This window comes from Heliangelus exortis, unplaced genomic scaffold (assembly GCF_036169615.1).
Source record: "Heliangelus exortis unplaced genomic scaffold, bHelExo1.hap1 Scaffold_77, whole genome shotgun sequence".
Taxonomy (NCBI): domain Eukaryota; kingdom Metazoa; phylum Chordata; class Aves; order Apodiformes; family Trochilidae; genus Heliangelus; species Heliangelus exortis.
In genome coordinates this window covers 48,497-74,095 of record NW_027285993.1, presented here as the reverse complement: position 1 = coordinate 74,095, position 25,599 = coordinate 48,497, and the positions used below count along the sequence as shown (strand labels likewise).

The window sequence follows — 25,599 nt, the reverse complement described above, 5'->3', positions numbered from 1 at the left end:
TTTTTGGGAATTTTGGGTTGGTTTTTTTTTTTTTTTTTTTCGGGGGGGTCCCCTGGGTCCCTTTTGGGGAATTTTTTGAATTTTTGGGTCTTTTTTTCTTTTTTTTTTTTTTTTCTTTTTTTTTGGGGGGTCCCCTGGGTCCATTTTGGGGGAATTTGAGGAATTTTTGGGTCTTTTTTTTGGGGAGGTCCCCTGGGTCCATTTTGGGAAAATTTTGGAATTTTGGGGTCTTTTTTTTTTTTTCTTTTTTTTCGGGGGGGTCCCCTGGGTCCATTTTGGGGGAATTTGAGGAATTTTTGGGTCTTTTTTTTAGGGGGGGGGTCCCCTGGGTCCTTTTTTTGGGACCCTCTGCCCCCTCCCACGCCCTTCCCACGAGCCCCTCCCCCTCTCCCACGCGTGGAAATCACCCACTCGTGTTCCCACGCCCCCCCCCACTCCAGAATCCCCCCCTTCCCCCTCCCCCACTCCCTTCCCACGAGCCCCTCCCCCTTTCCCGCCCCTCCCCCCCCCCTTCCCGCCCCTCCCCCCCCCTCCCCACGCGTGGAAATCACCCACTCGTGTTCCTGCACAGACTCCACGTGAGGAGGGGCAGGAGGAGGCAGAGCAGGGAGCCCAGGAGGATGGAGATGATGGTGGGAAGGGAGAATTTCCACTCGTGGCAGGCGGGACCCGCGTGGGCTCTGAGTGGGCGGGGAAAAAAAAAAGGAGGCGGGGCCTGGAGAACCGGAAATGGGGGGAGGGGGGAGCCCACGCGGGATTTTTTGAGGGGGAGGGGGGGACACGCGTGGGGGAACCCACGGGGGGGGTACCTGGTGGGGGGAGGGGTGGGGTGGGCCGGGTGGAGCTGTGAGAGGGGAGGAAATATTAATTATTAATATATATATTATATATATTAATTAATTAATATATTATGTATATTAATTAATTAATATAATATATTAATTAATAGTAAATTAATTAATGTTAATTATTAATTGATGTTATGGAGTGGAGTGATTTGAGATTTATTAATTAGGGTTGGTAAAAATTATGGTTAATTAAGAATTATTATTAGAAATTGTCATTAAAAATTATTAAATTATTAAAATTGTCATTAAAATTATTAATTATTAAAATTATATATTATTAAAATATATATTAAAATATATATATTTTAATATATATTAAAATATATATATTTTAATATATATTAAAATATATATATTTTAATATATATTAAAATATATATTAAAATATATATTATTATTAAAAACTTATTAGGATATTGTTAAAAATTACTATAAAGTTATTATTATTAAAAATTATTATTAAAATTATTAAAATTATTATTTTTTAAAGAGTATTATTGTTATTATTTATTAAAGATATTACTAAAATTATTGTTTAAAATTGTCATTTATTAAAAATTATTATAAAATTATTATTTAAAATTATTGTTAATAAATATAAATAAATATAAGTGAAATAAAAAATAAATAAAATATGAATAAATATAAATTAAAAGATAAATATAAATAAAATAAAAATTAAATAAGATGTAAATAAATAAAATAGAATAAATATATATAAAGAAAATGAAGCTATAGAAATAAAATAGAATGTAAATAAATAAATAAAATTAAAAGATATAAAATATAACTAAATAAAATAAAAAGAAATAAACTCTAAATAAATAAACTATAAAGAAATATAAAGAAATAAAATATAAAGAAATAACATATAAATACTTATAAATAAAATAAATAAATAAAATAAAAATAAATAAATAAAAATAAATAAATAAAACATAAGTAAATAAATATAAATAAATAAGATATAAATAAATAAAATATAAATAAATAAAATATAAAGAAATAAAATATAAAGAAATAAAATATAAAGAAATAAAACATACTTATAAATAAAATAAATAAATAAAATAAGAAATCAATAAAAAATAAATAAAACATAAGTAAATAAATATAAATACATAAGATATAAATAAATAAGACATAAATAAATAAATGAAATATAAATAGAGATAAAATAAATAAATAAAATATAAATACATAGAAATAAAATAAATAAATAAAATATAAAATAAATAAATAAATAAATAAATAAATAAAGTATAGATAAAAATATGAATAAATGAATATAAATAAATAAAATATAAAGAAATAAAAATAGAAATATAAATAAAATAATTAAAATATAAATTAAAAAAACCCAAAAAATAAAATATAATTATAACAGAAATTCTATAAATAAACCTGATAAATTTCCCGCATTCAAAGCCTCCCCTTCACACCCCTCCCCTCCTCCGCGGCTCCTCCGCGCTCACCCGCGCACTCCACTCCCGCGTCCTCCTTGTGGCCGCAGCTCCCGCCGCCTCCGCGCAGCCCCGCGCACTCCTCCAGGCTCCGCTCCGTCCCCGCGCACTCCGCCCTTTCCAGCCAGATGGGGCCCGAGCCCTCCCCGAACGCGGCTTCCGCGGGTGCGGAGAGGGGGGGGCCGCAGCGCAGCTGCCTGCACGCGACTTCCGCGTCCCGCAGGTCCCAGGAGTCGCCGCACACGGTGCCCCACGAGCCCCCTCCCCAAATTTCCACGCGGCCCGAGCAGCCGTCCCCACCCCCCACGGCGCGGATCCTCTGCGCGGCTGCGGAGGGAAGAGGGGAGGGGGGGAGAGAGAGAGGGGGATGGGCAGGGGGACACGGGGAGGGGACGTGGGGACACGAGTGGGGGGAAATGGGGTGGGGGAGGGGACGTGGGGACACGGGGGGGGACACGGGGGGGACACGAGGAGGGGGAGGGGACAGGGGGAGGGGGACACGGGGAGGGGACATGGGGAGGGGGAAAGGGGGAGGGGACACGGGGGACAATGGGAGGGGGTCACGGGGAGGGGGAGGGGACACGGGGGGGGGGACACGAGGGGGGGAAATGGGGTGGGGGAGGGAAACATGGGGAGGGGACACGAGGGGGACATGGGGGGGGACATGGGGGGGACACGAGGGGGGGACATGGGGTGGGGGAGGGGACACGGGGGTGGCACGGGGGGGGGACACGGGGGGGGGGGACATGGGGAGGGGATACGGGGGGGACATGGGGGGGGACATGGGGACACGGGGGGGGACACGAGGGGGGGAATGGGGTGGGGGAGGGAGCATGGGGAGGGGACACGGGGGGAACATGGGGGGGGACACGGGGATGGGACATGGGGAGGGGAAAGGGGGAGGGGGACACGGGGACAATGGGAGGGGGACACGGGGAGGGGGAGGGGGACACGGGGGGGGACACGAGGGGGGGATATGGGGAGGGGGATAGGGGAAGGGGGACACGGGGACACGGGTGGGGGACACGGGGAGGGGGAGGGAGACACGGGGGGGGACACGGGGAGGGGAAATGGGGAGGGGGAGGGGACACGGGGAGGGGGACACGGGGTGGGGGACATGAGGAGAGGGAGGGGACACTGGGGGGGACACGGGGATGGGACATGGGGACACGGGGGGGGACACAAGGAGGAGACACGGGGAAGGGGACGTGGGGACACGGGGGGGGGAAATGGGGGGACACGAGGAGGGGACACGGGGAGGGGACACAGGGAGGGGACATGGGGAGGGGGATAGGGGGAGGGGGACATGGGGACACGGGTGGGGGGACACGGGGGACACGAGGAGGGGACACGGGGAGGGGGACGTGGGGGGAGGGACATGGGGACACGGGTGGGGGACATGGGGGGGACACGAGGAGGGGACACGGGGAGGGGGACGTGGGGACACAGGGGGGGACACAGGGGTGGGAGGGGGACACGAGGGGGAGAAATGGGGAAGGGACACAGGGAGGGGACTCGGGAGAAGGAGGGGACACGGAGAGGGGGACATTGGGAGGGGGAGGGGGACACGGGAGCCCCCGGGGGGGTGAGAGGAACCTTTACCTGTGCAGTTTGGGGGTCCTGGGCACGAAGCCCCCCAGCCTGGGGGGGTCTCTGGTTTTTCCCCTAAGGAAGGAAAGGATTGGGGGGGGGGGGGGACATAAAATCATAAAATCAGAGAATCAAAAAATCTGAGAATCAGAGAATAAAAAAATCACAGAATCCTAAAATCACAGAATCAGAGATTCAGATAATCACAGAACCACAAAATCATAAAATCAGAGAATCATAAAATTCCAGAGTCAGAATTAGAGAATCACAGAATCAAAAAAACTCAGAATCAGAGAATAAAAAAATCACAGAATTAGAGAATCCCAGAATCATAAAATCAGAGAATCAGAGAATCATAAAATTCCAGAATCAGAATCAGAGAATGAGAGAATCAGAGAATAAAAAAATTCCAGAATCAGAATCAGAGAATCAGAGATTCAGAGAATCACAAAATCACAGAATCAGAGAATCAGAGAATAAAAAAATCACAGAATCCTAAAATCACAGAAGCAGAGATTCAGATAATCAGAGAATCACAAAATCATAAAATCAGAGAATCATAAAATTCCAGTCAGAATCAGAGAATCACAGAATTAGAGAATCCCAGAATCAGAGAATCCCAGAATCAAAAAATCTCAGAATCACAGAATCATAAAATCAGAGAATCAAAAAAAAAAAAATCACAAAATCAGAATCAGAGAATCAGAGAATCAGAAAATCACAGAATCAGAGAATAAAAAAATCACAGAATTAGAGAATCCCAGAATCCTAAAATCAGAGAATCAGAGAATCATAAAATTCCAGAATCAGAATCAGAGAATCAGAGAATCAAAAAATCACAGAATCAAAAAATCACAAATCAGAGAATCACAAACTCAGAGAACCAGAGAATCATAAAATTCAGAGTCAGAATCAGAGAATCACAGAATCAAAAAATCACAGAATTAGGGAATCCCAGAATCATAAAATCAGAGAATCAGAGAATCATAAAATTCCAGAATCAGAATCAGAGAATCAGAGATTCAGAGAATCACAAAATCACAGAATCAGAGAATCAGAGAATAAAAAAATCACAGAATCCTAAAATCACAGAATCTGAGATTCAGATAATCACAGAATCACAAAATCATAAAATCAGAGAATCATAAAATTCCAGAGTCAGAATCAGAGAATCACAGAATGAAAAATCAGAGAATCAAAAAAAAATCACAAAATCAGAATCAGAGAATCACAGAATCAGAAAATCACAGAATCAGAGAATAAAAAAATCACAGAATTAGAGAATCCCAGAATCATAAAATCAGAGAACCAGAGAATCATAAAATTCCAGAATCAGAATTAGAGAATCAGAGAATCATAAAATCATAAAATCATGGAATCAGAGAATCCTAAAATGACAGAATCAGGGAATCACAGAATTAAAAAATCACAGAATCAAAAAATCAGGGAATCAGAGAATCATAAAATTCCAGAATCTGAATTAGAGAATCAGAGAATCAAAGAATCACAGAATTAGGGAATCCCAGAGGCCTAAAATCACAGAATCAGAGAATCATAAAATCAGAGAATCAGTGAATCATAAAATTACAGAATCACAGAATCAGAGAATCACAAAATCACAGAATCACAGAATCATAAAATCAGAGAATCATAAAATTCAGAATCAGAATTAGAGAATCAGAGAATCAGAGAATCATAAATCATAAAATCAAGGAATCAGAGAAACAGAGATTCAAAAAATCTCAGAATCAGAGAATCATAAACCAGAGAACCACAAAATCCTAAAAATCCCAGAATCCTAAAAATCCCAGAATCCTAAAACCAGAGAACCACAGCCCCCCCCCTCCTTTCCCCCTCCCCACCTTGGCTCCTGCCGGCATCCCAGCTGCAGCTACTGGGTGTACTGGGCCTTACTGGGAGCTGAAATCCCAGGAGGAGGAGGCGGAGGAGGAGGAGGAGGAGGAGGAGGACGAGGACGAGGAGGAGGAGGAGGAGGAGGAGGAGGAGGAGGAGGAGGAGGAGGACGAGGACGAGGATGAGGACGAGGACGAGGAGGACGAGGAGGACGAGGAGGAGGAGGACGAGGATGAGGAGGACGAGGATGAGGAGGACGAGGAGGACGAGGAGGAGGATGAGGAGGACGAGGAGGACGAGGAGGAGGACGACGACGAGGAGGAGGAGGAGGACGAGGAGGAGGAGGAGGACGAGGAGGAGGACGAGGACGAGGATGAGGAGGAGGAGGAGGACGAGGAGGAGGATGAGGAGGAGGAGTTTCACCTCTGCAGATGATGTGGGTTTCATCCCGGAGGTCCTGGCAGGACTGGGGGTCCCAGGGAGCGGAGGGGCAGTGCCAGAAGGAGCTGTGGCTCTCCTCACATTCCACCCGATCCAACCAGGTTATCCCGGCCACTTTTCCATAGGGAAGTTTGGTTTCCAGGATCCCCTCGTTCCCGCAGCCCAGCTCCTTGCAGGCCAGAGACAGAGTTTTGGGGGTCATGGAATTGGAGCAAACGCTGCCCCAGGTCCCGTTGTAAAAAACTTGGAGGAGCCCTGAGCAGCCGGAGCTGTTTTCCAACCTCAGGGATATGAAATCTGAGAAGAAAGGAAGAGGGGATCAGGGATGGGGGAGCTGGGGTGTCCCTAAACCCCTCAGCTCAGGAAAAATTGGGATCATGAGCAGAAAAAAATCCCTGAGGGGCAGAACCTGGGGACCCCTGGGTGGTTCCGAGGGGACCCATCCCTGGTATCCCCAGGATTGAGAAATTTGGGAAGAAAGGAAGGGGGGGATCAGGGATGGGGGAGCTGGGGTGTCCCTAAACCCCTCAGCTCAGGAAAAATCGGGATCATGAGCAGAAAAAAATCCCTGAGGGGCAGAACCCCCCCTCTGTGACCTGAGGGAACCCTGGGTGGTTCCGAGGGGACCCATCCCTGGTATCCCCAGGATTGAGAAATTTGGGAAGAAAGGAGGAGGGGGGGTCAGGGATGGGGGAGCTGGGGTGTCCCTAAATCCCTCAGCTCAGGAAAAATCGGGATCATGAGCAGAAAAAAATCCCTGAGGGGCAGAACCCCCCCCCCATGGACTGAGGGAACCTCTGGGTGGTTCTGAGGGGACCCCTGGGTGGTCCCGAGGGGACCCATCCCTGGGTATCCCAAGGATTGAGAAATCTGGGAAGAAAGGAAGAGGGGGATCAGGGATGGGGGAGCTGGGGTGTCCCTAAACCCCTCAGCTCAGGAAAAATTGGGATCATGAGGAGAAAAAAATCCCTGAGGGGCAGAACCCCCCCCCCATGGACTGAGGGAACCTCTGGGTGGTTCTGAGGGGACCCCTGGGTGGTCCCAAGAGGGCTCCTGGGTGGTTCCGAGGGGACCCATTCCAGGGTGTTCCCAGGACTGAGAAATTTGGGAAGAAAGGAAGAGGAGGATCAGGGATGGGGGAGCTGGGGTGTCCCTAAACCCCTCAGCTCAGGAAAATTGGGATCATGAGGAGAAAAAAATCCCTGAGGGGCAGAACCCCCCCTGTGACCTCAGGGGGCCCCTGGGTGGTTCCGAGGGGACCCATCCCTGGGTATCCCAAGGATTGTGAAATCTGGGAAGAAAGGAAGAGGGGGATCAGGGATGGGGGAGTTGGGGTGTCCCTAAACCCCTCAGCCAGGAAAATTGGGATCATGAGGAGAAAAAAATCCCTGAGGGGCAGAACCCCCCCCCCCATGGCCTGAGGGAACCTCTGGGTGGTTCTGAGGGGACCCCTGGGTGGTCCAGAGGGGACCCCTGCGTGGTTCCGAGGGGACCCATCCCTGGGTATCCCAAAGATTCTGAAATTTGGGAAGAAAGGAAGAGGGGGGGGTGAGGGGGAAAATTGGGGACATTGGGGGGGGTTGGGAGGGTTGGGGACAATGGGGAAAATTTGGGGACAATGGGGGAAAACTGGGGACATTGGGGTCATTGGGGGGGTTGGGGATAATGGGGGAAAATTGGGGACATTGGGGGTGTTGGGGATGTTGGGGGGGGTTGGGAAGGTTGAGGAAAACGGGGGAAAATTGGGGACATTGAGGGGGTTGGGGACAATGGGGGAAAAATGGGGACACTGGGGGGGTTGGGAACAGGAGTCGTGATTCCCCAGGATTCTGCTGGGCAGCTCCAGAGAGCTTCTTCCTTCCCAGAACACTTCACTTCATCCAACCAAATCCACCCAGTCCATTCCCAGTCAACCCAGTTCATTCCCAGTCCATCCAGTCCATTCCCACCCCATCCAGTTCATTCCCAGCCAATCAATTCCATTCCCAGCCAATCCATTCCATTCCCAGTCAACCCAGTCCATTCCCAGTCAACCCAGTTCATTCCCAGTCAACCCATTTCATTCCCACTGCATCCAGTCCCTTCCCAGCCAATCAATTCCACTCCCAGTCAACCCAGTCCATTCCCAGTCAACCCACTTCCCTTGTCACCTCTCCCACTCCCCCCAGACCTGAGCAGACGACCCCCGCGTCCTCTTTGTGCCGGCAGTCGTGATTCCCCCAGGATTCTGCCGGGCAGCTCCAGAGAGCTTCTTCCTTCCCAGAACACTTCACTTCATCCAACCAAATCCACCCAGTCCATTCCCAGTCAACCCAGTTCATTCCCAGTCAACCCATTCCATTCCCAGTCAACCCAGTTTATTCCCACCCCATCTGTTCCATTCCCAGTCAACCCACTTCGTTCCAGGTCAACCCATTTCATTCCCACTGCATCCAGTCCCTTCCCAGCCAATCAATTCCATTCCCAGCCAATCAATTCCATTCCCAGTCAACCCATTCCATTCCCAGCCCATCCAGTCCATTCCCAGTCAACCCAGTCCATTCCCAGTCAACCCAGTTCATTCCCAGCCAATCAATTCCATTCCCAGTCAACCCAGTTCATTCCCAGTCAACCCAGTTCATTCCAAGCCCACCTGTTCCATTCCCAGTCAACCCACTTCGTTCCAGGTCAACGCATTCCATTCCTGTCCCATCCAGTTCATTCCCAGCCAATCAATTCCATTCCCAGTCAACCCAGTTCATTCCCACCCCATCTGTTCCATTCCCAGTCAACCCACTTCGTTCCAGGTCAACCCATTTCATTCCCACCGCATCCAGTCCCTTCCCAGCTGATCAATTCCATTCCCAGTCAACCCAGTCCATTCCCAGTCGACCCAGTTCATTCCCAGTCAACCCATTCCATTCCCAGTCAACCCAGTTCATTCCCACCCCATCTGTTCTATTCCCAGTCAACCCACTTCGTTCCCAGTCAACCCATTTCATTCCCACTGCATCCAGTCCCTTCCCAGCCAATCAATTCCATTCCCAGTCAACCCAGTCCATTCCCGGTCAACCCAGTTCGTTCCAGGTCAACCCATTCCATTCCCACCGCATCCAGTCCCTTCCCAGTCAACCAGTCCCTTCCCAGTCAACCCAGTCCCTTCCCAGTCAACCCACTTCCCTTGTCACCTCTCCACTCCCCCCAGACCTGAGCAGACGACCCCCGCGTCCTCTTTGTGCCGGCAGTCGTGATTCCCCCAGGATTCTGCCCGGCAGCTCCAGAGAGCTTCTTCCTTCCCAGAACACTTCACTTCATCCAACCAAATCTGACCAGAACCGGCCCCGAACTTGGCAGAACCCGGGCTGCCAGGGCTCTGCCACAGCCCAGTTGGTGACACACGACGGCCGCGTCCCGAGGTCCCACGCGTCGTCACAGACGGTTCCCCACCTGCCCTCGTACAGGATTTCCACCCTCCCGGCGCAGCGCCCGGGGCCGTTCACCAACCGGACCCGGCGGCTCCCTACGGTGGGAAGAACCCCCGGAGCCCCTCAGGGCTTGCTCCCAGCCCAACCGGTCCATTCCCAGCCCAACCAGTCCATTCCCAGCCCAACCGGTCCATTCCCAGCCCATCCAGTCCATTCCAGTCAACCCATTTCATTCCCAGCCCATCTGTTTTATTCCCAGTCAACCCAGTTCGTTCCCAGCTCATCCAGTCCATTCCCAGCCCATCCAGTTCGTTCCTACCCCATTCAGTTCATTCCCAGTGCACCCAGTCCATTCCCAGTCAACCCATTCCATTCCCAGCCCATCCAGTTCATTCCTAGCCCATCCAGTTCATTCCCAGTGCACCATTTCATTCCCAGCCATCCGGTCCGTTCCCAGTGCACCCAGTTCATTCCCAGCCCATCCAGTTCATTCCCAGCTCATCCAGTTCATTCCCAGTCAACCCATTCCATTCACAGCCCAACCAGTCCATTCCCAGCCCATCCAGTCCATTCCCAGCCCAACCAGTCCATTCCCAGCCCATCCAGTCCATTCCCAGCCCAACCAGTCCATTCCCAGCCCAACCGGTCCATTCCCAGCCCATCCAGTTCATTCCAGCCCAACCGGTTCGTTCCCAGTCAACCCAGTTCATTCCAGTCAACCCATTCCGTTCCCGCCCCATCCAGTTCATTCCCAGTGCACCATTCCATTCCAGCCCATCCATTTTATTCCCAGTCAACCCAGTTCGTTCCCAGCCCATCCGGTTCATTCCCAGTCGACCCAGTTCATTCCCAGTCAACCCATTTCATTCCCAGTGCCCCCATTTCCTTCCCATCCAATCAATTCCATTCCCACCCCTCCATCCCATCCCATCCCATCCCATCCCATCCCATCCCATCCCATCCCATCCCACCCCATCCCATCCCATCCCATCCCATCCCACCCCATCCCATCCCATCCCATCCCATCCCATCCCATTCCATCCCATCCCATCCCATCCCATCCCATCCATCCCATCCCATCCCATCCCACCCCATCCCATCCCATCCCATCCCATCCCACCCCATCCCATCCCATCCCATCCCATCCCACCCCATCCCATCCATCCCATCCCATCCCATCCCATCCATCCCATCCCATCCCACCCCATCCCATCCCATCCCATCCCATCCCACCCCATCCCATCCCATCCCATCCCATCCCACCCCATCCCATCCCATCCCATCCCATCCCATCCCATCCATCCCACCCCATCCCATCCCATCCCATCCCATCCCACCCCATCCCATCCATCCATCCCATCCCATCCCATCCCATCCCATCCCATCCATCCACCCATCCCATCCCATCCCATCCCATCCCATCCCATCCCATCCCACCCCATCCCATCCCATCCCATCCCATCCCATCCCATCCCATCCCATCCCATCCCATCCCATCCCATCCCCTCCATCCCATCCCCATTCCCACCCCATTCCCATTCCCATCCCATCCCATCCCCCCCCATCCCCCACCTCCCCCCCCCCTCCCCCCTCACCCCAGCACACGACCCCCACGTCCTCTTCCACGCCCCCTTCCATCCTCCTCCCACCAGTCGTGTTGCACAAGAGCAGCTTCTCCTCCTCCCCGTGGCACTGGACCCCTCGGAGCCCCACGGGACCCCTCCCCCGCTGATTTTTGGGGGGGTTGAAGGCTTTTTCGGGCTCTCCACACCCCAGTTCCCTGCAGACCACCCGAGCTTCCTCCTCTCCCCACTCCTCAGCCAGGATTCTCCCCAGGATCCCTCGTGGAAAATTTCCACTCTCCCGGCGCAGCGGCTCCCGCCTCCCACCAGCCGCAGGGACCCGGGCTCCGCGGGGCCTGGGAAACCGGGAATGGGAACCCCCTTTGGGATGGCTCCTTCAGCCCAGTTCATTCCCACTCAGCCCAGTTCATTCCCACTCAGCCCAGTTCATTCCCACTCAGCCCAGCCCATTCCCAGCCCATCCATTCCATTCCCGGCCCAACCAGTCCATTCCCGGCCCAACCAGTCCATTCCCAGCCCATCCAGTCCATTCCCAGCCCATCCAGTCCATTCCCGGCCCAACCAGTCCATTCCCAGCCCAACCAGTCCATTCCCAGCCCAACCAGTCCATTCCCAGTCAACCGGTCCATTCCCAGCCCAACCGGTCCATTCCCAGTCAACCCAGTTCATTCCCAGTCAACCTGTTCCATTCCCAGCCCATCCATTTTATTCCCAGTCAACCCGGTTCATTCCCAGCCAATCCATCCCATTCCCAGGCAACCCAGTTCATTCCCAGTGCACCCATTCCGTTCCAAGCCCATCCAGTTCATTCCCAGTCAACCCAGTTCATTCCCAGCCCAACCAGTCCATTCCCAGCCCAACCAGTCCATTCCCAGCCCATCTGGTCCATTCCCAGTGCACCCATTCCATTCCCAGCCCATCCAGTTCATTCCCAGCCCATCTGTTTTATTCCCAGCCCATCCATTCCATTCCCAGCCCATCCATTCCATTCCCAGCCCAACCAGTCCATTCCCAGCCCAACCAGTCCATTCCCAGCCCAACCAGTCCATTCCCAGCCCATCCGTTTTATTCCCAGTCAACCCAGTTCGTTCCCAGCTCATCCATTCCATTCCCAGCCCATCCAGTTCATTCCAGTCAACCCATTCCGTTCCCGCCCCATCCAGTTCATTCCCAGCCAACCCATCCCATTCCCAGTGATCCCATTCCCTTCCCAGCCAACCCATCCCATTCCCAGCCAATCCCACCCCATTCCCACCCCATCCCATTCCCAGTGAACCCATTTCATTCCCAGCCTCCCCATCCCATTCCCACCCCATCCCACCCCATTCCCAGCCATTCCCACCCATCCCATTCCCACCCCATCCATTCCATTCCCAGTCAACCCATTTTCATTCCCAGTGATCCCATTCCCTTCCCAGTGAACCCACCCCATTCCCATCCCATCCCATTTCCAGCCCACCCACCCCATTCCCACCCAATCCAGTTCATTCCCAGTGCACCCATTCCATTCCCACCCAATCCACCCCATTCCCAGTGAACCCACCCCATTCCCACCCCATCCCATTTCCTTCCCAGTGAACCCATTTCATTCCCAGCCTCCCCACCCCATTCCCACCCCATCCATTCCATTCCCAGTCAACCCATTTTCATTCCCAGTGATCCCATTCCCTTCCCAGTGAGCCCATTTCATTCCCAGCTGATCCCATTCCATCCCCAACCCCTCCACCCCATTCCCACCCCACCCATCCCATTCTCAGCTGATCCCATTCCCTTCCCAGTGAACCCATCCCATTCCCACCCCATCCATTTTCATTCCCAGACCCTCCACCCCATTCCCAGCTGATCCCATCCCATTCCCATCCACCCCATTCCCATCCCATCCCATTCCCACCCCATCCACCCCATTCCCAGCTGATCCCATTTCCTTCCCAGTGAACCCATCCCATTCCCACCCCATTCCCACCCCATCCCATTTCCTTCCCAGTGAACCCATTTCATTCCCAGCTTCCCCACCCCATTCCCATCCCATTCCCATCCCATTCCCATTCCCATCCCATTCCCATCCCATTCCCATTCCCATTCCCATTCCCATCCCATCCCATCCCATTCCCAGCCCACCCACCCCATTCCCACCCAATCCAGTTCATTCCCAGTGCACCCATTCCATTCCCATCCAATCCACCCCATTCCCAGCACACCGACCCCATTCCCAGTGAACCCACCCCATTCCCACCCCCTCCACCCCATTCCCATCTACCCCATCCCATTCCCAGCCCATCCACTCCATTCCCAGCCGATCCCATTTCCTTCCCAGCTGATCCCACCCCATTCCCAGCCCCTCCACCCCATTCCCATCCCACCCCATTCCCAGCTGATCCCACCCCATTCCATTCCCATCCATCCCATTCCCAGCCAATCCCATTCCCTTCCCAGTGAACCCATCCCATTCCCACCCCATTCCCACCCCACCCACCCCATTCCCATCCACCCCATCCCATTCCCACCCCACCCACCCCATTCCCATCCACCCCATCCCATTCCCCCCCATCCACCCCATTCCCAGCTGATCCCATTTCCTTCCCAGTGAACCCATCCCATTCCCAGCCTCCCCACCCCATTCCCACCCCATTCCCACCCCCCCCATTCCCACCCATTTCATTCCCAGCCTCCTCACCCCACCCCACCCCATTCCCATTCCCACCCCATCCCCATTCCCACCCCATCCCATTCCCTTCCCAGTGAACCCATCCCATTCCCACCCCATTCCCACCCCACCCACCCCATTCCCATCCACCCCACCCCATTCCCACCCCATCCCACCCCATTCCAAGCCCACCCACCCCATTCCCACCCCATCCATTTTCATTCCCAGCCTCCCCACCCCATTCCCAGCCAATCCCACCCATCCCATTCCCACCCCATCCATTCCATTCCCAGTCAACCCATTTTCATTCCCAGTGATCCCATTTCCTTCCCAGTGAACCCATCCCATTCCCATCCCAGCCCACCCCATTCCCATCCCACCCCCCCATTCCCACCCCATCCCATTTCCTTCCCAGTGAACCCATTTCATTCCCAGCTTCCCCACCCCATTCCCATCCCAATCCCATTCCCATTCCCATTCCCATTCCCATTCCCATTCCCATTCCCATTCCCATTCCCATTCCCATCCCATCCCACCCCATTCCCATTTCCATCCCATCCCATCCCATTCCCATTCCCACCCCATTCCCATCCCATCCCATCCCATTCCCATTCCCATTCCCATTCCCATTCCCATTCCCATTCCCACCCCACCCCATTCCCACCCCATTCCCATCCCATCCCATCCCATCCCATCCCATCCCATCCCATCCCATTCCCATCCCACCCCATTCCCATTCCCATCCCATCCCATCCCATCCCATCCCATTCCCATCCCACCCCATTCCCATTCCCATCCCATCCCATCCCATCCCATTCCCATTCCCATTCCCATTCCCATTCCCATTCCCACCTGAGCACACCACGGCCGCGTGATCCCGGTGGCCGCAGGACGATTCCCCCAGGGAGCTCCAGGGGCACCTTCCCGGGTGGCTTTCTGTCCCCTCACAGTGGAACGAATCCCTCCAGACAGCTCCGGTCCCTCTCCCGAAATTCCCTCTTCCCGCCAGGGATCCCGCAAATCCGCAGCCGAGGTGGCGGCAGAGAACGTCGGAATCCCGGAGATCCCAGTGGGTGGCACAGAGGGTGCCCCAGGTCCCCCCCACCCAAAATTCCACGCGGCCCTCGCAGGGGGTGCTGCCGTTCACCAGCCGGAATCCTGCAGGCTCAGGAAAACAGGGAAAAGGCAGGGAGAGGGGGAATATTGGGATCCATCCCCCTCCTGCAGTGTTGGGAGGACGTCCTGGGATGGGCCGGGATAAAGGGGATTTTCTGTCCTCAAGTTTTTTGGGATAATGTCCTGGGTTGGGCCGGGAAAAAGGGGATTTTCTGTCCTGGAGTTTTTTTGGGATAATGTCCTGGGTTGGGTCGGGATAAAGGGGATTTTCTATCCTGTGCTTTTTTTGGGATAATGTCCTGGTTTGGTTTGGGATAAAGGGGATTTTCTGTCCTCAAGTTTTTTGGGATAATGTCCTGGGTTGGGACAGGATAAAGGGGATTTTCTGTCCTCAAGTTTTTTGGGATAATGTCCTGGGTTGGGCCGGGAAAAAGGGGATTTTCTGCCCAGTGCTTTTTTTGGATAATGTCCTGGGTTGGGCCAGGAAAAGGGGGATTTTCTGTCCTGTGCTTTTTTTGGGATAATGGGTTGGGTTCAAACTTTGGCCTCGCTGATCCTAAAGGTCTTTTCCCCCCAAAAAAAACCTTTTCCTTTTTCCTCTTTTTCCCCTCTTTTGGATTTCCAGGCTAAGTACAATTTGTGAACTTAACGGCTGGGACTGATTTTATTTTATTTTATTTTATTTTATTTTATTTTATTTTATTTTATTTTATATTTTATTTTATTTTATTTTATTTTATTTTATTTTATTTTATTTTTTAAGATCCTCCCTTCCTCCTCCTGCAGGATTTTTTTCCAAGAGAAAAAAACCTTTTCTGGAGAAATCAGCACCTTTTTTTTGGGGCAGCCCAAGGGAAATGAGAACAATTTTCATATCGAGCTGAATCCCCAGGTTTGGTGGATCCTGGGGGGATCCTGGGGGGATCCTGGGTGGATCCTGGATTTTTTAGGTGGAATTCCTTGCCTTTTGGTGGATTTGGCATTGCACCAGGTTCAAACTTTGGCCTCGCTGATCCTAAAGGTCTTTTCCCCCAAAACCTTTTCTTTTTTCCTCTTTTTCCCCTCTTTTGGATTTCCAGGCTAAGTACAATTTGTGCACTTAACGGCTGGGACTGATTTGATTTTATTTTATTTTATTTTATTTTATTTTATTTTATTTTATTTTATTCTAAGATCCTCCCTTCCTCCTCCTGCAGGATTTTTTCCAAGAGAAAAAACCTTTTCTGGAGAAATCAGCACCTTTTTTTTGGGGTATAAATATTGGGGCAGCCCAAGGGGAATGAGAACAATTTTCATATCGAGCTGAATCCCCAGGTTTGGTGGATCCTGGGGGGATCCTGGGGGGATCCTGGGGGGATCCTCCTCCTGCAGGATTTTTTCCAAGAGAAAAAACCTTTTCTGCAGAAATCAGCACCTTTTTTTTTTGGGTATAAATATTGGGGCAGCCCAAGGGAAATGAGAACAATTTTCATATCGAGCTGAATCCCCAGGTTTGGTGGAACCTGGGGGGACCCTGGGGGGATCCTCCTCCTGCAGGATTTTTTCCAAGGGCTTCACACAGCACATCCCACCCCATCCTCCTCTCCCTGCCCCCCAGAACCCCCTTTGGACCCCCCAGCCCAGGTCCTTACGTGTGCAGGTGACTGCAGCCCAGCTCTGGGTGCAGAGTTGGTTCCTGGAGGGTCTCTGGGGGCAGGAGATGAGAAGGGATTCATTCCCCACACACTGCAGCTCCTTATCCCATGGGACACCAATCCCAGCTCCAAACTCAGCATCCCCAGGCCCGGGAAGGGCTGCACCACATCCCAGATCCCTGCAGGTCACCTCGGCAGCTTTGGGACCAAAATCTGAGGCACAAACTTTTCTCCATTGGTTCCCATCATGGATCTCCACGCGTCCTGAGCAGGGATCGTCCCCTCCAGCCAGCTGGACAAAACCTGGAAGCAACCAAAGGATTTTCCTGAGATCCCAGGAACTTCCAACCCAACCTCCCACCTCTTCCTCATCTCCAAAGGGTTTGCAAAGAGGCCCCAGGAGAACCCAGAGCTCCCACTGGGTGCTGGTGGCACAGAGACCCCAAAACCAGAGGTTCTGGCCCCAAGGGAGAGGAATGAGGTGCCACTTGGAATCATGGAATGGGCTGGGTTGGAAGGGACCTCAGGGATCATCAACTCCAACCCTGGATCCACTCCCCCCGTGCTTCCCAACCCCCTCAGTGCCACATCCAGGCTCTTTTTAAATATTTCCAGGGATGGAGAATCCACCCCTTCCCTGGGCAGCCCATTCCAAGCTCTGATCACCCTCCCTCTAAGGAATTTTTTCCTAATGTCCAACCTAAACCTCCCCTGGCACAACTTGAGACCTCTTGTGCCCTCTTGTCTTGCTGAGAGTTGCCTGGGAAAAGAGCCCAACCCCCCCTGGCTCCAGTCTCCTTTCAGGGAGTTGGAGAGAGTGATTTCCCTTCCTCCCCAGGGAAAATTCTGGGAGACAGAATCCCAGAATTATCCAGCTTGGAAATGACCTCTGAGAGCATCAACTCCAACCTTTAATCCACAACCACCCCAGAGCACTCAGTGCCACCTTCAGCCCCTTCTTGAAAACCTCCAGGGATGGAGAATCCACCCCTTCCCTGGGCAGCCCATCCCAAGGTCTGATCACCCTCCCTGTAAGGAATTTTTTCCTAATATCCAACCTAATTAAGCTCAGGCCCTCTTGTGAGAAGAGCCCAACTCCCCCTGGCTCCAACCTCCTTTCAGGGAGTTGGAGAGAGTGATGAGGTCTCCCCTGAGCCTCCTCTTCTCCAGCCTCAACACCCCCAGCTCCCTCAGCCCTTCCTCACAGGAATTCTGCTGGATCCCTTCACCTCCTTTGGGCCTCCATCTCCTTCCTGAATTTCGGGGTCCAGAACTGGACACAGGACTCAAGCTGTGGCCTCCCCAGGGGCAGAATCCCTTCCCTGGGCCTCTTGGCCACCAGCCCAGGATTCCATTGGCCTTCTTGGCTACCTGGGCACACTGCTGGCTCCTGGGCACCTTCCTGGCAATCCAGACTCCCAGCTCCCTTCCTGCCACTCTGTGCCCAGCCTGGAGCTCCCCAGGGGGTTCTTGTGGCCAAAGTGCAGGACCCGGCACTTGGAATGTTGAACCTCATCCCCTTGGGATCAGCCCAACTCTCCAGTCTGTCCAGGTCCCTCTGCAGAGCCCTCCTGCCTTCCAGCTGATCCACACTCCCCCCCAGCTTGGTGTCCTCTGCAGATTTGCTGATGAGGGACTCAATCCCCTCATCTAAATCATCAATACAGATATTAAACAGCACCGGGCCCAACACTGATCCCTGGGGGACACCACGGCCGCCATTTTGGACACCACGGCCGCCATTTTGATGCAGCCCCGTTCAGCTCCACTCTCTGGGCCCTCCAGCAGTTCCTAACCCAGCACAGAGAGCTCCTGGCTGGCAGCTTTTTCAGGAGAATCCTGTGGGAGACGGTGTCAAAGGCCTTGCCTTTCCTGCTGGGCAGTTTTTAGGGTTGTTCTCACCAAAAGTTCAGGCCCTGGCACTTGGCCGCCATTTTGGACACCACAGCCGCCATTTTGATGCAGCCCCGTTCAGCTCCACTCTCTGGGCCCTCCAGCAGTTCCTAACCCAGTGTAAAGTGCCTAAATCTAAATTATCTATAAAGATATTAAACAGAACCGGCCCCTTCCTGTGAGGAAGGGTTGAGGGAGCTGGGGGTGTTGAGGCTGGAGAAGAGGAGGCTCAGGGGAGACCTCATCACTCTCTGCAACTCCCTGAAAGGAGACTGGAGCCAGGGGGGGTTGGGCTCTTTTTCCAGGCACGGTCTCAAGTTGAATATTAGGAAAAAAGTTGGATATTAGGAAAAAATTCCTTAGAGGGAGGGTGATCAGCCATTGGGATGGGCTGCCCAGGGAAGGGGTGGATTCTCCATCCCTGGAGGTTTTTAAGAAGGGGCTGAAGGTGGCACTGAGTGCTCTGGGGTGGTTGTGGATTAAAGGTTGGAGTTGATGCTCTCAGAGGTCATTTCCAAGCTGGATAATTCTGGGATTCTGTCTCCCAGAATTTTCCCTGGGGAGGAAGGGAAATCACTCTCTCCAACTCCCTGAAAGGAGACTGGAGCCAGGGGGGGTTTGTTCTCTGCTCCCAGGCAACTCTCAGCAAGACAAGAGGGCACAAGAGGTCTCAAGTTGTGCCAGGGAAGGTTTAGGTTGGACATTAGGAAAAATTTCCTTAGAGGGAGGGTGATCAGACCTTGGGATGGGCTGCCCAGGGAAGGGGTGGATTCTCCATCCCTGGAAATATTTAAAAAGAGCCTGGATGTGGCACTGAGTGGGTTGGGAAGCACGGGGGGGGTGGATCCAGGGTTGGAGTTGATGATCCCTGAGGTCCCTTCCAACCCAGCCAAAAAAAAAAAAAAATTAAAAAAAAAATTTGACTGGCTCGAGAGAAGGGGCTGAGAAAAGGCCACAAATTGTACAAGGTCCCAACTCTCTCAGTCCCCAAGGTGGGGAAGGGGCTTTCCCCTTACCTGAACACCTCACTCCAGCATCCTCTTGGTGACCACAGTCGTGTTGACCCCACCCGGAGCTCTTGCAGTGGGAGAGGGTGGACTCGTTGCCTCCACAGCCAACTTCATCCAACCAAATCGGGCCAGAACCCGGCCCAAAAGATGCTGATCTGAGAGCTTCCAGAGCAGCCCCACAGCCCAGCTGCCTGCAAACCACTGCAGCATCCTGCAGGTCCCAGGAGTCATCACAGATGCTTCCCCATTGCCCTTGGTGCTTCACCTCCACGGTGCCAGAGCAGCGTCCGTGGCCGCCCGTCAACCTCAGCTCTGCAGCCCCTAAAAGGAAAAAACATGGGGGTGAGACCCTAAATCATCTCTGGGAAGTCTGAGCCCCGAATCCTAACCATAACCTAACCCTAAATTAACCAGAACCCAACCCTAACCTAACCAGAACCCCTTCAAACACCACCACAGGGATGAGCCCCAAAATCAGCTCTGGGAAGTCTGAGCCCCAAACCCCAACCATAACCTAACCCTAAACTAACCAGAACCCAACCCTAAACTAACCAGAACCTAACCCTAAACTAACCAGAACCCAACCCTAACCTAACCAGAACCTAACCCTAAACTAACCAGAACCCAACCCTAAATTAACCAGAACCCAACCCTAACCTAACCAGAACCCAACCCTAACCTAACCAGAACCCCTTCAAACACCACCATGGGGATGAGCCCCAAAATCAGCTCTGGGAACTCTGAGCCCCAAACCCCAACCATAACCTAACCCTAAACTAACCAGAACCTAACCCTAAACTAACCATAACCTAACCCTAAACTAATCAGAACCCAACCCTAACCTAACCAGAACCTAACCCTAAATTAACCAGAACCCAACCCTAACCTAACCAGAACCCCTTCAAACACCACCACAGGGATGAGCCCCAAAATCAGCTCTGGGAACTCTGAGCCCCAAACCCCAACCATAACCTAACCCTAAACTAACCAGAACCTAACCCTAAATTAACCAGAACCCAACCCTAACCTAACTATAACCAGAACCCCTTCAAACACCACCATGGGGATGAGCCCCAAAATCAGCTCTGGGAACTCTGAGCCCCTAAACCCTAACCCTAAGCCCAACCCCTTACCATAACCCCATAACCATAACCCCATAACCATAACCCCCATAACCAAACTGCAGCTCTCAGGGTCCCCCCTGGAAGGGGGGGGTGGAATTCCTGGGATTCCTTTTCCCTCTGGGATTCCTTTTCCCTCTCGCTTGTCCCTGGGGCATTTTTGGGGTCCCTCTGCTCCCCGTGCAGGGCTGGGACCCCAACCCCAACCACCCCATAGCCCTGGACCCCCCCACCCCAAAGCACCCACAAACCCCCTGTCCACCCCCACCCAACCCCATCCCCCCTCCCACCCAGGACATTTTTTGGGATGATCCCAAGGACCCCCCCCACCCAACCCCATCCCACCCAGCACTTTTTTTGGGATGATCCCAAGGACCCCCCCACCCATCCCCTCTCCCACCCAGGGCTTTTTTTGGGACAATCCCAAGGACCCCCCCACCCAATCCCATCCCACCCAGGACTTTTTTTAGGATGATCCCAAGGATCCCCCTCAGCATCCTCCCTGGGATCTGCCCCGTGCTTCCAGGATGGGAATTCCTCTGCATCCCAAGGCCTCTCCTGCCCCTTTTTTTGGGAATCAGCCCCCCCATTCCCAACGGGATGAGGGGCACAGCACTCACCCCAGCAGAGGGGCACCCAGAGGGACCCCAACCACCCCATAGCCCTGGACCCCCCACCCCAAAGCACCCACAAAACCCCTGCCCACCCCCACCCAACCCCATCCCCCCCAGGACTTTTTTTTGGGAGAGTCCCAAGGACCCCCCCACCCATCACCCTCCCATCCAGGACTTTTTTTGGGATGATCCCAAGGACCCCCCCACCCAATCCCATCCCACCCAGGACTTTTTTTGGGATGATCCCAAGGACCCCACCACCCATCCCGGACTTTTTTTGGGATGATCCCAAGGACCCCCCTCAGCATCCTCCCTGGGATCTGCCCCGTGCTTCCAGGATGGGAATTCCTCTGCATCCCAAGGCCTCTCCTGCCCCTTTTCTTTGGGAATCAGCCCCCCCATTCCCAACGGGATGAGGGGCACAGCACTCACCCCAGCAGAGGGGCACCCAGAGGGACCCCAACCCCAACCACCCCATAGCCCTGGACCCCCCCACCCCAAAGCACCCACAAACCCCCTGCCCACCCCCACCCAACCCCATCCCCTCTCCCACCCAGCACTTTTTTTGGGACGATCCCAAGGACCCCCCACCCAACCCCATCCCACCCAGGACTTTTTTTGGGATGATCCCAAAGACCCCCCCACCCATCACCCTCCCACCCAGGGCTTTTTTTGGGATGATCCCAAGGACCCCCCCCACCCAACCCCATCCCACCCAGGACTTTTTTTGGGATGATCCCAAGGACCCCCCCCACCCAATCCCATCCCACCCAGCACTTTTTTTGGGATGATCCCAAGGATCCCCCTCAGCATCCTCCCTGGGATCTGCCCCGTGCTTCCAGGATGGGAATTCCTCTGCATCCCAAGGCCCCTCCTGCCCCTTTCTTTGGGAATCAGCCCCCCCATTCCCAACGGGATGAGGGGCACAGCACTCACCCCAGCAGAGGGGCACCCAGAGGGACCCCAACCCCAACCACCCCATAGCCCTGGACCCCCCCACCCCAAAGCACCCACAAACCCCCTGCCCACCCCCACCCAACCCCATCCCCCCTCCCACCCAGCACTTTTTTTGGGATGATCCCAAGGACCCCCCCCACCCAATCCCATCCCACCCAGGACTTTTTTGGGACAATCCCAAGGACCCCCCCCCACCCAACCCCATCCCCCCTCCCACCCAGGACTTTTTTTGGGACGATCCCAAGGACCCCCCCACCCAATCCCATCCCCTCTCCCACCCAGCACTTTTTTTGGGACGATCCCAAGGACCCCCCCACCCAACCCCATCCCCCCTCCCACCCAGGACTTTTTTTTGGGATGATCCCAAGGACCCCCCCACCCAATCCCATCCCACCCAGGGCTTTTTTTGGGACAATCCCAAGGACCCCCCCACCCATCACCCTCCCACCCAGGACTTTTTTTGGGATGATCCCAAAGATACCCCTCAGCATCCTCCCTGGGATCTGCCCCGTGCTTCCAGGATGGGAATTCCTCTGCATCCCAAGGCCTCTCCTGCCCCTTTTCTTTGGGAATCAGCCCCCCCATTCCCAACGGGATGAGGGGCACAGCACTCACCCCAGCAGAGGGGCACCCAGAGGAGCAGCCACAGCCCCTGGAGCCTCAGGATTCCCTCCCTCCTCCTCCTCATCCTCCTGCTGCCACCCCACTCCCTTTTCCTCAGCTCGTGGGGGCCAAGATGGAAGATTTTGATTTTTTTTTTTCCGCTTTTTTTCTCTCTGCAGACACCAAAGAGCTGCGGGAGGAGCCAATCAAAGCAGCAGCACCTTATTAGATCTTTTCAGGACTTCTCTCTCCCCTCTGAGCCACCCCGAGCCCTCCAATCAACGTCCCCAACATCCTTCATGCCCATATTTGAGGGCTCTGGGGGTGATGAAGGTTTTTTCGGGGGGGTTTGTCCCGGGACCATCGCCCCAAAGAGGTGAAAATGGCTCCTGTCACCCCACGGAACCTTCTGGAGGTTTTGGGATCTCCCTGCTCATCCCAAAATCCCAAGCTCTGAGCATCAAGGAGCCCAACGGGGGGTGGGGAGCCCAGAGCTGGGGGAAAAAAAAAGCAAGGAAAAAAAATTATTTTGAGGATAAAATTGGACCCAGGAGCTTGTTTTTGGGATAAAAAGAGTTTGTGTCACCCCATGGAACCTTCTGGAGGTTTTGGGACCACTGGGATCTCCCTGCTCACCCCAAGATCCCAAGCTCTGAGCATCCAGGAGCCCAATGGGGGAGGAGGATCCCGGAGGGAAAAAAAGGCAAGAAAAAACATTTTTTTGAGGATAAAACTTAAAATTGGGCCCAGGAGCTTGGGATTTTTGGGATAAAAAAAGGTTCTTGTCACCCCACAGAACCTTCTGGAGGTTTTGGGATCTCCCTGCTCATCCCAAGATCCCAAGCTCTGAGCATCCAGGAGCCCAACGGGGGGTGAGGAGCCCAGAGCTGGGATGAGGATCCCGGAGGGAAAAAAAAGGCAAGAAAAAAATTATTTTGAGGATAAAACTTAAAATTGGGCCCAGGAGCTTGGGATTTTTGGGATAAAAAAAGGTTCTTGTCACCCCACAGAACTTTCTGGAGGTTTTGGGAATTCCCTGCTCATCCCAAAGATCCCAAGCTCTGAGCATCCAGGAGCCCAACGGGGGGGTGGGGAGCCCAGAGCTGGGATGAGGATCCCGGAGGGAAAAAAAGGCAAGAAAAAAATTATTTTGAGGATAAAACTTAAAATTGGGCCCAGGAGCTTGGGATTTTTGGGATAAAAAAAGGTTCTTGTCACCCCACGGAACCTTCTGGAGGTTTTGGGATCTCCCTGCTCATCCCAAGATCCCAAGCTCTGAGCATCCAGGAGCCCAACGGGGGGTGGGGAGCCCAGAGCTGGGATGAGGATCCCAGAGGGAAAAAAAGGCAAGAAAAAAATTTTTTTTGAGGATAAAACTTAAAACTGGGCCCAGGAGCTTGGGATATTTGGGATAAAAAGAGTTTGTGTCACCCCATGGAACCTTCTGGAGGTTCTGGGACCACTGGATCTCCCTGCTCATCCCAAGATCCCAAGCTCTGAGCATCCAGGAGCCCAACGGGGGTGGGGAGCCCAGAGCTGGGAGGAGGATCCTGGAGGGAAAAAAAAGCAAGGAAAAAAAATTATTTTTAGGGTAAAACTTAAAATTGGGCCCAGGAGCTTGGGATTTTGGGGACAAAAAAAGGTTCTTGTCACCCCACAGAACCTTCTGGAGGTTTTGGGACCACTGGGATCTCCCTGCTGATCCCAAAGATCCCAAGCTCTGAGCATCCAGGAGCCCAACGGGGGGTGGGGAGCCCAGAGCTGGGGGAAAAAAAAAAAGCAAGGAAAAAAAATGATTTTGAGGATAAAATTGGGCTCAGGAGCTTGTTTTTGGATAAAAAGAGTTTGTGTCACCCCATGGAACCTTCTGGAGGTTTTGGGATCTCCCTGCTCATCCCAAAGATCCCAAGCTCTGAGCATCCAGGAGCCCAACGGGGGGTGGGGAGCCCAGAGCTGGGAAGAGGATCCTGGAGGGAAAAAAAAGGCAAGAAAAAAAATATTTTTGAGGATATAACCTAAAATTGAGCCAAGGAGCTTGGGATTTTTGGGATAAAAAGAGTTTGTGCCACCCCACAGAACTTTCTGGAGGTTTTGGGACCACTGGGATCTCCCTGCTCATCCCAAGATCCCAAGCTCTGAGCATCCAGGAGCCCAACAGGGGGTGGGGAGCCCAGAGCTGGGATGAGGATCCCGGAGGGAAAAAAAGGCAAGGAAAATAATTATTTTGAGGATAAAACTGGGCCCAGGAGCTTGTTTTTGGGGATAAAAAGAGTTTGTGGCACCCCACAGAACCTTCTGGAGGTTCTGGGACCACTGGGATCTCCCTGCAGATCCCAAAGATCCCAAGCTCTGAGCATCCAGGAGCCCAACGGGGGGTGGGGAGCCCAGAGCTGGGATGAGGAAACCTGGGAAAGGGTTTTCCTCTGCTGGGAAAAATCCTGGGGAAGGGTGAGGGCTCCATCCCAGTCCTAAAAGCAACGATCACGGGGAGGAGAAAATCCTGGGATGCAAAGGAAAAATTTTGGGCATCTTCTTGCTGAAAATTGGTTGAATCCAGGGGGAAAAAACAAGGAAGGGAAAAAAAAAACCAAGGAAAAAAAATTATTTGAGGATAAAACTTAAAATTGGGCCCAGGAGCTTGGGATTTTTGGGATAAAAAGAGTTTGTGCCACCCCACGGAACCTTCGGGAGGTTTTGGGACCACTGGGATCTCCCTGCTCATCCCAAGATCCCAAGCTCTGAGCATCCAGGAGCCCAACAGGGGGTGGGGAGCCCAGAGCTGGGATGAGGATCCTGGAGGGAAAAAAAGGCAAGAAAAAAAATG

The 25,599-nt window shown here is 52.5% G+C and overlaps 1 protein-coding gene across 1 annotated transcript; it reads right to left on the bottom strand.

The window, feature by feature from the left end:
• Positions 1-555: 555 nt before the first annotated feature.
• On the bottom strand, positions 556-22,879 carry LOC139790990 (scavenger receptor cysteine-rich type 1 protein M130-like; the record flags this gene model as incomplete). The annotated part of the gene is given in 12 exon segments (XM_071732771.1): positions 556-678; positions 2,324-2,638; positions 6,179-6,493; positions 9,383-9,535; positions 9,538-9,588; positions 9,591-9,695; positions 11,196-11,429; positions 11,432-11,518; positions 14,680-14,992; positions 16,555-16,949; positions 19,487-19,801; positions 22,788-22,879. Coding segments are annotated over 12 exon segments (2,479 nt in total), but the record flags the coding sequence as incomplete, so codon positions are not given.
• Positions 22,880-25,599: the final 2,720 nt, after the last annotated feature.